This window comes from Paroedura picta, chromosome 13, assembly GCF_049243985.1.
Source record: "Paroedura picta isolate Pp20150507F chromosome 13, Ppicta_v3.0, whole genome shotgun sequence".
Classification (NCBI taxonomy): Eukaryota; Metazoa; Chordata; class Lepidosauria; order Squamata; family Gekkonidae; genus Paroedura; species Paroedura picta.
In genome coordinates this window covers 41,740,544-41,753,429 of record NC_135381.1, presented here as the reverse complement: position 1 = coordinate 41,753,429, position 12,886 = coordinate 41,740,544, and the positions used below count along the sequence as shown (strand labels likewise).

At 47.2% G+C, this 12,886-nt stretch overlaps 1 protein-coding gene across 1 annotated transcript in view; it reads right to left on the bottom strand.

Annotated features, from left to right (window-relative positions):
- The window catches only part of COL4A5 (collagen type IV alpha 5 chain), a 125,611-nt gene that overhangs the window by 70,450 nt on the left and 42,275 nt on the right, over positions 1–12,886 (bottom strand). Inside the window, exons 3-4 of the mRNA XM_077308648.1 lie at positions 2,701–2,790; positions 578–622 (exon numbers count right to left, since the gene is read on the bottom strand). Coding sequence (XP_077164763.1) covers positions 578–622; positions 2,701–2,790 — 135 coding nt within the window. The remainder of the gene's footprint in view (positions 1–577; positions 623–2,700; positions 2,791–12,886) is intronic.

Below are 12,886 nucleotides of genomic sequence, written 5' to 3'. Positions count from 1 at the left end.
AGGAGCAACTTCAGATGATGGAAGGAACAAGTGAGTGGGGAAGGGAGTGTGGCAAAGCCCTGCTGGGAAAAGCAAGCCCCCTCATGGGCCCCCTTGGCTGAAGGCATGTACTCAGTACATGACAAGGAAACACAAGATGAGTACCAGGAGATGCACAGAAGAAATCAGGGATCAGGAGTCATGGAGAAATCTTTTCCAAATACTGATCAACCTCACCTTGCTGTCCTGCTGCTCTTCTTGGCATCCATTCAAAGAAATGTGGGAGACACAGCACCCTTGTTTACTATGCAACAAATCTTTTCCAAAGGCAGAATGAACTGGCACCCCTCCAGAGGCTCATCACCCACCTGGAAGGGTTCCAAAACCCATCTGAAAGCCCTGTCCCATAATCTGAAGACCCCCAGAGTAGACAATACTTAGCCAAATGATCTGATGTAGTATAAGGTAGCCTATGTCCACCTTATGTCCACTGATCTGTAGTTAGATCCTTTAAGAGCTTTAGGAGAAACCTCAAAAGAATTCCTTCCTTTGCTCTCATTCGAAGTAGTTCCATATCTTGAAATTAAATGTTACGTACTCTAACACCTTTGGGTCCAAAGGGCCCTGGAAGTCCGTCATCTCCCTGAAAAGGCATGGGAAGAAAGACAAAAAGAATAAACTGTAATCACTGTGTTAACATTAATTAAAAGCTCACTATGACCGTTTATGCATGGAGGTTTCATGCCGGGCTGCAGGCTGGAGTTTTAGTCGTAGCAGGTTGCCTCATCTCTTCCTGCACCCACACGGGGGAGCATTTGGCCCAATGTGCCTCATCCACCCCCGATTTGTGCTCCTGCACGAGAGCTGGGGCAGTGAAGTTCTCAGTGCATAAATGGTCATTGAAGTGCACACAAAGACCACTTTGCCAAATAGCTCCTCACCCCATTCTGCCCCTGCTCCACCTTAGATTCCACCACCAGCCTTTTCTCTCCTTACTTTTGGTACCAGAACAGAACCATTTGGGAGGGGAGTGAGTGTATGCTAGGGATGTGGACATCGCTTCCATGTGCATTGAATAAGTACAAGGGGAGGAAGGATGATAAGAACATGAGGAAGGCTTCACTTACTCTGCTCCATCCTCTCCACCAACTAGATACCCAAGACATTTTAACTGTTACAGATGTGTGTGTATATTTTGTGGTGGGGGGAGGGGGAAGAAATAAGCAGTGGAAGGCAGTGGTGCAGGGCTCGTTGCTGGTGTCAGCTGGTCGCCTCATGGCCCTGGGGGCGGTGCAGGGCTGCAACAGGCTCCGAGGCCCGGCCTAGCAAAGGGGGCCGGCGGAGGGCACCAGTTTCTGGGAAGGCGAGGAGGCCGGGGCAAGGTGCAGGCAGTGCGGCCCCACCATAGCTTTGAATTTCGCTTGGGGGGGGGTGGAAAGACGAGGCAGGCGAGCGTTGACAGAGGAGAGCGAGCATGGGGGGAGCGGCTGGGAATAGGGAGCGGGGGAGAAGTTGGAGCGGGAAAGTGGCAGCGGAGGGCAGGAGCGAAGGGGTGGCCGCAGAGTGTGGTGGGGAGTTAGGGATGTAAGTAAGTTGGGGGTGGCAAAGGGTTCGGCATGCGGGCCGCAGTGGCCCCCCTGTTCCCAGGGCTGCATGGCAGGGTCGGGCGGCCAGGCACAAAATGGCGGCTGGCAGCTGAAGGCGGGCTAAGCTGGGGGGTGGGCGGGTCGGTAGGCGGGCTGACAGGCGGAGGGCCCAATCGGCTGGCGCTTCACGCCAGTTTGGAGGCAATGGGCCCATCCCCCATCCCTGACCGAGCCCTCCTACATAGCCCTTAGCCTTTTATTTATACCGCTCCCGCGGAGCGGTGTAAAGACTAGAGGTAAAGCCCATTGTATTTTGTAATACAATGGGTGCTAGCATGCCGGCTGGTTCCCCCGGCCACCTTGCAGCCCTCCAAGTGACCCTGCCGCCCCTGATGCCTTCCCCCCCGAGGGCTGGGCCTCAGCATGGGAAAAAGAACATGTTTTCCCCCTCCCCCCGGCTTTGGTGCAGAGCAAGCTGCGGTCCCGGCTTTGGTGCAGAGCAAGGTACGGTCCCAGCTTTGGTGCAGGTCAAGGAGCAGGCCCGCCGCATATCCGACACGGTGGGCCTGCTCCTTTCCCCGCTCCAAAGACTCCCCCCCCACACACACCCTGAGGCCCCGGCTTTGGCGCGGGGAAAGGAGCAGGGCCACCGCGTCTTCGACATGGAGGCCCTACTCCCTTCCTGGCATCAAAGCCTCTCACCCCGGCCCTCTTACCTCCAAGTCCGAGACGGGCCAAGGGGCCAATCGGGAGCCACGCACTGCATGGCTCCCGATTGAGCCCTTGGCCTCGGACTGACAGTCAGAGGGGCCAATCGGGAGCTGTGATTGGCCCCTTCAAGTTTTTTTCACGGACTCACCTGCCCCTTTCTCCGCCCACTTAGCCCTTACTGCTTTATTACTGCTTTATTACTATTACTGCTTTATTTACAGAGATATATACGTAGTTATTTTCTCTTCCTTTCTATGTGTAGAAAAATAACTGATTCAAAAATAACTGATTCAAAAAGAAAATAACTGATATTTCACAGATTGTGACAACATATTGGCTCTATTCAGACATTGCGCTAACAACAATTAACACAATTTCACAAACTAACCAATGTCACAATAAATTATGGGTTTTTCTTACTTACTTTTTCACCTCTTGGCCCAGGTGGTCCTTCTGGTCCTGGAAATCCAGGTAAACCTGGTTGACCCGCCAAACCTGGAAACCCCCTTTCACCCTGCAAAAAAAGTAGAACTGTGATAAAATTCCCAGCATACAGTGCACAAAATCAGGTTTTTAATTGCTGTTTTTCCAAAAACACAGTACTAACATGAACCTGCCTTTGGTCCATGTGCATGTTTTGAATCTGTGTGAATGTAAAGCAGCCTTGTTTTTGCCACCCTCCCAAATGAAAATGCAGCTTCCCACATTACTTGGGGGAAGACTAATAAAAGCTGCCCTTGAGTATGTGCAAGAGTTCCCGGATTACTTCACCTTTCCCCTGTGCTTATTTGAACCAGGAGGACATGAAAATGGACATTTGTTTCTTTTATTTATTATTTATTAAATAGACTTATAGACCACCACTCTCGGACCAGAAGGCTCGCAGTGGTTTACATTAAAACATAAAACACTAAAATACCATCCCCATAGAACCTAGATAATAGATGGCAGCTACAGTATCTATCCCCTAATCCCTCAGCACATCAAGCCTTCTGTTCACAGTTGTGATGTTGCTACTGATGTCACCAGGTGATCTTATTATCCCGATCCCTGCCCAGCCTCAACCAAGTGCCTAGAGCAGGGGTAGTCAAACTGCGGCCCTCCAGATGTCCATGGACTACAATTCCCAGGAGCCCCTGCCAGCATTCGCTGGCAGGGGCTCCTGGGAATTGTAGTCCATGGACATCTGGAGGGCCGCAGTTTGACTACCCCTGGCCTAGAGGAAGAGCTCCATCTTGCAGGCCCTGCAGAATTCAGAGAGCTCCATCAGGCCCCTCAGCTCTTCTGGGAGCTCATTCCACCAGGTAGGGGCCAGGAACAAAATGGTCCTGGCCCTGGTCAAGGCCAGGCACACTTCCAAGGGGCCCGGGACCACCAGCAAATTCATACCCGGCAGAGCAAAGAGCTCTGCGGGGGGCATAAGGAGATAAGTGGTCCCATAGAGAGGTAGCTTCCAGGCCGCATATAGCCTTAAAAGTCAAAACTAAAACCTTGGAACTTGATCCAGAAACTAACTGGCAACCAATGCAGCTGCCTCAGCAACGGCTGGACATGGGCCTTCCAAGATGACCTAGTGAAGACCTGTGCAGCTGCATTTTGTACCAGTTGTAACTTCCGGGTCAGAGACAAGGGTAGGCCACGTAGAGTGAGTTACAAAAGTCTAATCTGGAAATGACCATTGCATGGATCACTGTGGCCAAGTGTTCCGTGGACAGGTAGGGCACTAGTAGCCGTGCTTGGTGCAGATGGGAAAATGCTGTCTGGGCTACCGTCGTGACCTGAGCCTCTTGTCCTAGAAAAATCTTCAGTACCCTAGTCTAGGGCAACCTTAGCTTGAAGGCCTTTGCTGCAGTAGTTCAATGTACCACACATGCAATTGAAGAAACAGCTGTGTAAGCAATGTACTCCATTTGAGAGCAGGAACTTGGAAGCAACTTTGGGTTGGATCCTGCAGAATAATTCTGCTGAACTCTTGTCAAAAATACCCTTGTGTCAGGCCAATCCTCCTTGCCCCAGAGGAATGAGCCACGGGCCCATCAGGTGAAGAGATAGGCAGGACCCAACACTGGCTTCAGGATGACTGTGAAAGGGGGCGATTACAGGAACTCATCTCATTTGAAAAAAAAAATTACACAAGACAAAACCAAGTTGAAGACAAGAACAGGCCTGAAATTTCTACCCCTAGACTTGAAAGCAAAGATGGATAGATTAATTTGTATCAGTATAACATAAATGTTCTGCTTTAGTTTGCATAAATGCAAGCAGTAGAGAAAGCAACTCACTTCCTGGCTATATTTTTCAACTTGACAATAAGGAGAACAGCAAAATGCTTCTGATTCTGCTGAGTCTTGCTTCCTCCGTCCCACCTATTTTTCCTCTTAAAATAGCAAGTCCATCAGGAACCTGTAAGCTACAGCACTTCTGTCTTTCATGTCTGTAGGGGAGGGAACCTTACATTGTACATTATGTCAGGCACTCCTAACATGCATTAAGCCAGCCTTGAAAGATTTATCTGTAGAGGAAAAAGAACTGGGTGAATCATGGGAAAGTTCTCCAGAGTTCACCCGGGACAGGTGGAACCACTCAACGTCACGTACAACTGCAGGTCTTCAGGCAGATGTTCTACACAACATCTAACACCAGTAATTTGCACAGGGATTAGGGAACCCTAAAGTACGTGTTGTGTGTGGGAGTGTTTTTAAAAAATATTGGAACAAAGCAATGTATACGTGTGCACTTATGTTCTCTTTAATTTTGTATGTAAAGTACCTGGAACAAGCGAGGGATGAAAGTCCATGCCCCAAGGTGCCTTACAAGAATGGGAACAGGAGTTCTGCCATGACTCATCAAGGACTTGAGAGGACTGTCTCACCACTGATCTGATATCACTATCATTCAGGAATGGTTCTACCTAAGGATGGAGAGAATGCCCTCAAGACAGCACACAAGGCAGCCTCCATGGTGATTCACGTGGCTGTGGTTACATCCAACTTTGCCACAACCATGGTGGTCTGGGGAGAAGATCTTATCAAGAATCCTGAGTCTACTGTTTCTGGATAGAAGACAGCAGGCCAGGATAATGTCCAATTCGGGGCCAGGTTGCAGGCAGAGTCAACAACAGGTATAACTAGGGTCTTTACTTGTCATGGTGGGACCTCCTGTAATCCTTGCTGCCTCTTCCTGTGGTTCCTGTCCTGTAGGAACAAAAGGAATTTAGATGACTCTTGGTGTCACTGGTTCTGTTCACTGATGAAGAAGGCATGGCCTTTTCCTTGGCTTTGGTCTCCATCAGAACTTTGTCCTGGTTGGACTCACCAAAGAGCAACCTGCCTGAGAACTTTTCTATCACTGAAGAACTAAGTAAGAGCATTTCCCAGTACACTATCAGAAAGACATTGCTCTGGAATTCTTCTTCAGGACACCCAGCTAGCATACTTTCCCCTAGACTCATTAACACGGATTTGTGAGTCACTCGTGCTTCCACAGTACCCAGCTGGTCTGAATATGATTCATTTCTGGCTACCTAATTCACATTATGTGGATTGTTCTAGCCTGTGCTGACTGATTTATTATGTTGTATTTGTTTGTTATGACTCTGCAATAGAACAAGATAGTATGACGAAATGGGCTCAAAATTTTGGAAAGAATATACAGTGATTATATGGTAACCACTGCCAGGATTTCATATGCATAAAGATAGAAAAAAGAATCCTTACCAGATCTTACAGAGTGGTTAAATACATGGCTAGAATATGGGTCAGTGGCAAAACTTACATATTTGTTGTATAGCAAATAAATTTCAGATTATAATAGAAAGTAGAGTCCGATATTAGACTGATAAAATGAGATGGAAGAAATGATTGATTTATATGAGGTGTATGTAAACAACAGAAATACAAACTCAGGAGATGATGGCAGGTACAACAGAAAAATATAGAAGACGTATTGTGAAATATCAGTCTAATATCCATAGTTCTGTAAATGGGATATATGGTGTTCTCTTCTTTTAGAATCACAGAATTGGAAGGGGCCATAAATGCCATCTAGTCCAACCCGCTACTCAATGCAGGATCAGCCTAAATTCTCCTCCCCCCTCTCCACTAAATAATTAAAAAATAACCCCCCAAATATGGAAGGAAGGAAGGAAGGAAGGAAGGAAGGAAGGAAGGAAGGAAAGAAAGAAAGATAATATGCCCACTGTATCATTACTCATAACTGCTGTCTTCATACACAAAAGATGTAATCTATTTCAAGCTTAGTGCGGTGTGCTCAGCCAGAATAACGTGATCATAGCATATTGTTACACATACCCTCACACAATGAATTCTTTTGCTTGAATCTGTTAAAGTCCAACCTCATTTAACCTTTCATCACTGCCAAAAAACGTAATCCTTAGGCTTAACACATAAACAATGAATGATTGGCAAGCGTATTTGCCAAGGTATGATCTCACATGCTTAAACCACCTGGAAAGAAAGGTGGAGCACCCAGGATAACGTCTAAGGTCAGACAGCCTTAAATATCCCATTGAAAATATGATACTTGCATGACAAAGGGATGGTACTGAGCAGAAAGAGTCATACCTTTCAAAGGAGTTGCGAAATTCAGTCTTGGTAGGATCCTTACAGGATTTGAGTCTGAATTCTGCACTACACAGTAGTCACAAATATAATCACATAACCCTGTTTACCTATGTTAAAAGTGGATTCAGAGGTCAGGTTGCTATTTCAGCTTTCCGTACTTAAATCTTTTGAGCATTGGGGAGATTATGAAGTGAAGCGCTTCCACGCAAAACTCGTCCAAATGCACGTATGCTGCAACCATGTGGAGGACTGTACTTAGAGCTGCCAACCTCCAGCTGGGGCCTGGAGATCTCCTGCCATTACAGTTTTTCTCCAGCCAACAGAGAAAGGTTCCTGTCCACTGGAGGGAAAATGGCTGCTTGGCAAGGTCGACTGTATGGCATTATACCCTTCTGAGTCCCCTCCCCTCCCCAAAACTCACCTTCTTCAGGCTCCTTCCCCAAATCTCTATGCATTTCCAAGCAGCCCTATCATCATTCCTTCTTAAATGGAGAATGATAATCTCTCTTTTTTCAGATTGTTTGTGGCCTTCAGAAGATCAGCCAAAGAAGTTTCAAAGATGTTGAAAAGTTTGTTTCAGTCACAGGTCTTGAAGATGAAGAAGAGTTGGTTTTTAGATGCTGCTTTTTTCTACCCGAAGGAGTCTCAAAGCAGCTTCCAATCTCCTTCCCTTTCCTCTCTCCACCCTGTGAGGAACCCTGTGAGGGAGGGGAGGCTGAGAGAGCCCTGAGATTACTAAAGAAAAAGAAGAAGAGTGGGTTCTTATATGCCACTTTTCTCTACCCAAAGGAGTCTCCAAGTGAGGGACCACAGAATCAAACCTGGCTCATAGAATCACAGGATAATAGAGTTGGAAGGGACCTCCTGGGTCATCCAGACCAACCCCCTGCACTGTGCAGGACCATTACAACCCTCTCGCTCATCCACTGTAACCTGCCACCTCCTTAAGCCTTCACAGAATCAGCCTCTCCCTGAGATGGCTATCCAGCCTCTGTTTAAAAATTTCCAAAGATGGAGAACCCACCACCTCCTGAGGAAGCCTGTTCCACTGAGAAACCGCTCTAGCTGTCAGGAACTTCTTCCGTATGTTTAGATGGAATTTCTTTTGAATTAATTTCATCCCATTCATTCTGGTCTGTCCCTCCGTGGCAAGAGAGAACAGCTCTGCTCCATCCTCTATATCAGTGGTCCCCAACCCCCAGTCCGGGGACCAGTACCGGTTTGTAGATCAGTTGGTACTGGGCCGCGGCTCCTCCTCGTCCTCCTCCCCAGCTGCTGCCTCGGGGACTGCCCTGCCACTCTGCCACCGGCTCACCTTTGGTGCTCTCCAGCAGCTAGCATGGCTGGGGCTCCCCCTCGGCATGGCACTGCCCAGTGGGCGACGAGAAGTCAGGGGCACCGGCGGGAAAGCAAGTGGAGCAGGGGCTCAGGACATCCCTCGGCAAAAGACTACCCCCCCCCCCGGGCCTCAGTAAAATTGTCAAGCATTGACCGGTCCCCGGTGATAAAAAGGTTGGGGACCACTGCTCTATATGGCAGCCTTTTAAATCTGCTCCATCCTCTATATGGCTGCAAGTTTTAAGTCACACCAGGGCTTTTTACTGGAATAGCAAGAGAAGCATCACCGGAACTGCAGTCACTTACTTCACATGCATCTGTCTCAACCACGCTTAGGTCTCTCCCTTTCCCACCCATGTTTGGATGAAAAAGGACTACTTGGCATTACTTTTCTCTGTATACACAAAATGCTTTTGGCTGCTTTCCCACATGTACAAATATTATTTTGGACATGAGCACGGCCCAGCTACGTTCACCCAGGACTTGAGACTGCCTCTTTCTATCAGGGGGGGCCTGCTTTGATGCTGCCTAAAATCAGTTTGGCTGCACTTTTCTAGATGAAGCCACAGCATAAAAAAAGCTTGCAAATTATTTCATTTACCTGAGAAATATTAAGTCCAAACAAAGACAAGCTGAAACAAGAGAAAAAGGAAACTATTCACAAAGTTGTCAGCTTTTAACGGAAGTTCTCCATGACGAGCAGCTTATCTTTAAACAGCCTGTGGCGCCACGGGCGCCACGGACTAAATAATTCATTAAGCCCCCTAGAGGTGGGCTTTGTCCGTGATGAGGAAGGATCCGGGTTGGACCCTTCCTCACGACAGACAATCGGAGGGACCAATCGGCAGGCGCTTTGCGCCTGCCGATTGGTCCCTCCAATTCCCAGCCTGAGCAACTGCGAGCCGCGCACAGCGCGGCTCGCAGTTGCTCCTGGACTGACGCGGCGAGAGGCGCGAAGCGCCTCTCGCAGCATCAGACCACCGCCCGAGGGAACCCCCAGCAGTCGCGCGAAGCGCGGCTGCTGGGGCTTCCCTCCCTGCTGGACTCACGCGCCTTCTCCCCTTTCAAAACCCCTTTTTATAAAGGGGCTTTGAAACTAGTTACTACATATTTCCTTCTGATCTTCGCTTGGCAACAGCAAGCAATGCTGTTTTTGCTAGATGGATGGCTAGATGGATAGATGGAATAACAACAACAACAAATGTATTTTTATAGCCAGCCCTTCCCAGTTGGCTCTGGGCAGGTACACGTAGAATTAATTTTGATATTGCCAACCAGGATAGAACGTATTAAATTATAATATATTAATTAAATTATTATGTTGTTAAACTGCCTTCTTAAAAACCTTATATAGGTGAGTGGGTGTTTTGCTGGAAGGCCAACATTTTCTTGGTATTAAGTTTCCTGGCCTCAATCACAGGGCTGGTGGGGAAAGCTCCATTTAGCAGGCCTGTCGGAACTGCTTGTAGCCCAGAATCCCCTAGGGAGAGCATTCTTACAGGAATCTATAATTCCACGGGTCCTGTCCTCCTGTCCCACGCGATCCCGTCAGTTATCCAACCATCATTTGGTGACTTTATCTTCAAGGAGATAAGTCAGGTGATAATCGGCAGAGCGCTGTAACCATTCCAAGAAGTGCCAAGGTGCAGGATTCACTTTTCTGGTGCTTCCTTTTGGATAAGCTTCCTGGTGCTTATCAGTCTAGCTCAGGGGTAGTCAAACTGCGGCCCTCCAGATGTCCGTGGACTACAATTCCCTGGAGGGCCGCAGTTTGACTACCCCTGGTCTAGCTTGTTGGTTCAAGTTTTTGGTACTTAATTGTTTAACCGACTTCTGTCTGTAGATAATGCCACCCATTTCTCAGTGAATTAAAATTACAGTATTTGCTGGCGTATAAGACTACTTTTCCCCTCTGAAAAACATGGCTCCAAGTGGGGGGGGGGGTTGTCCTATACGCTGGGTGCACTTCAGTTGGGATAGACATAGCTGCCCATAGTGGCCCATAGTACTGTATTTTGAGTGGAAATGTTGGGGGGTCGTCTTATACGCCGGCAAATACGGTAAACTAGTTTTAATATGTCCAGAATATACTGAATAGCTAGACAAACACAGATATTTTTTTAATTTGTTATTTATACAAATACATCAATTTACCACTGAAAAAAAAAGAGTCAACAGTATTAACTGCTTTGTAATGAACAGTCTTCGGCCACTTTAGGCTGAGAAATTTATTGTGGCCCACAATTTTTTGGGAAGTCTCCACCAAGTGCATAGATTACAAAATGGCAGGCACCAGATGAACTTCCAAGGCATGCAGCACCCTGGGCATAACCACCAAGAAATTCCTGTGCCGAGTGTCAGAATCTGCATGGTTCTGCCATGATTTAAGGTGTTGATTGTATCCAGATGCTGAGTATGGCCTTGTGGCTCAGAGAAGCCTGCCTCCGATGTTTGGTTTATGATGCCTGTCCCCCCCTCCACATTCCTTTCCTCCTTTCCTGCCCTTCTCAGACCATCCTCCGCTCCACCTCTGTCATGGAGTCAAAAGTCTTATCAGGCTGCCGCCTTGTTCAAAGACTTCCCACGGGAGGGCAGAACTAGCAAGTTGGGATATATTCCTTGGCCTGTACGCCAAACCCCAGTTCTGTTAGTATTTCTGAATGCGTGTGCTTGCTTGGATCAACAGATGAAACCTTTGCTTAAGTACAGAGTTTGCTTTTTACCTAACAAAGATCCTCACACCAAGTAGTCACCCTCCTCAGATCTGTGGGCAAAGACCTACCTCAAAGGGTTGCTCAAAGATTAAAATGTAAGGATGTAAGAAGGTAACATGTAAGAACAATGTAAGGAAGGTAGGTTACATATGAAAGAAATAAATAAAAATGTGCAACTGTGGAAGAGTTTAGTCTTTCTGCTTATTCCTATTTTTGCAAACATTAGCCTATGATGGGGGGCCAAACTGTGCAAGGGTTCATGGGAATTGTAGTCATTGGACATCTGGACACTCACAGGTCTATGATACCACATACTGACATATTAATCACAGAGCCTTTTCTCTGCAATTAATTGGTAGGATTTTTTTTGGGTGGGGGGAATCTCAGGAAACATTTCTGCTTCTATGCATAGTGAATGATTAAAGAACTTGCCAAAATAACAGACCTGAAAACCTCCATTGATTGATTAGATTCATCAGGATAATTCATTGGGAAACATGGCTCTCCAATATACCTAGGATCCAGACAGGTTCTATCAAACAACTCAGCATCCCAAAAAAATGCTCCCTGATATTAAATCTGTATTGTTGTTAGGTGCGAAGTCATGTCCGACCCATCGCGACCCCATGGACAATGATCCTCCAGTCCTTCCTGCCCTCTACCATTCCCCGGAGTCCATTTAAGTTTGCACCGATTGCTTCAGTGACTCCATCCAGCCACCTCATTCTCTGTCATCCCCTTCTTCTTTTGCCCTCGATCGCTCCCAGCATTAGGCTCTTCTCCAGGGAGTCCTTCCTTCTCATGAGTTGGCCAAAGTATTTGAGTTTCATCTTCAGGATCTGGCTTTCTAAGGAGCAGTCAGGGCTGATCTCCTCTAGGACTGACCGGTTTGTTCACCTTGAAGTCCAAGGGACTCACAAGAGTCTTCTCCAGCACCAGAGTTCAAAAGCCTCAATTCTTTGACGCTCGGCCTTCCTCATGGTCCAACTTTCACAGCCATACATTACAACTGGGAATACCATAGCCTTGACTAGACAAACTTTTCCTGGCAGGGTGATGTCTCTGCTTTTTAGGATGCTGTCTAGATTTGCCATAGCTTTCCTCCCCAGGAGCAAACGTCTTTTAATTTCTTTGCTGCAGTCCCCATCTGCAGTGATCTTGGAGCCCAGGAAAATAAAATCTGTCACTACCTCCATTTCTTCCCCATCTATTTGCCAGGAATTGAGAGGGCTGGATGCCATGATCTTCGTTTTCTTGATGTTGAGTTTCAAGCCAACTTTTGCACTCTCCTCCTTCACCCGCATCAACAGGCTCTTTAGTTCCTCTTCACTTTCTGCCATTAGAGTGGTATCATCTGCACGTCTGAGGTTGTTGATATTTCTCCCTGCAATCTTGATCCCAATTTGTGACTCATCTAACCCCGCCTTTCTCATAATGTGCTCCGCATACAAGTTAAATAGGCAAGGTGATGGAAAAAAGCCTTGCTGAACTCCTTTCTCAATTTTGAACCAATCAGTGATTCTATGCCTGGTTCTCACTGTTGCTTCTTGACCTGCATATAGGTTTCTCAAGAGACAGATAAGATGCTCTGGTATTTGTAACAAGTTCAAATAGAATCATAGAGTTGGACGGTAACTCCGGGATCATCTAGTCTAACCCCCTGCACAATGCAGGAAATTCACAACTACCTGCCCACCCACAGTGACCTGAATTCCATGCCTAGATGATGTCTCCCCCCCCCCAAAAAAAAAAACAGAATCCCTGGCCAGTTTGGCTCTTAGTTAAACATAAATAAGGGGTGGAGGGCGCTCGTGAATCCAAAAGTTCAGACCCTTGTCCTCAGACTAAATATGGTTTCCCGAATAGAGCTAAGCTGGCCTAACTGAATTTCTGGGGGAGCCTTGTAGGCAGGACACATGATTGTGATCTGGCTTGGACGTTTTAACAAGGTGTGCGTGCAGAAGACATCTTGGGC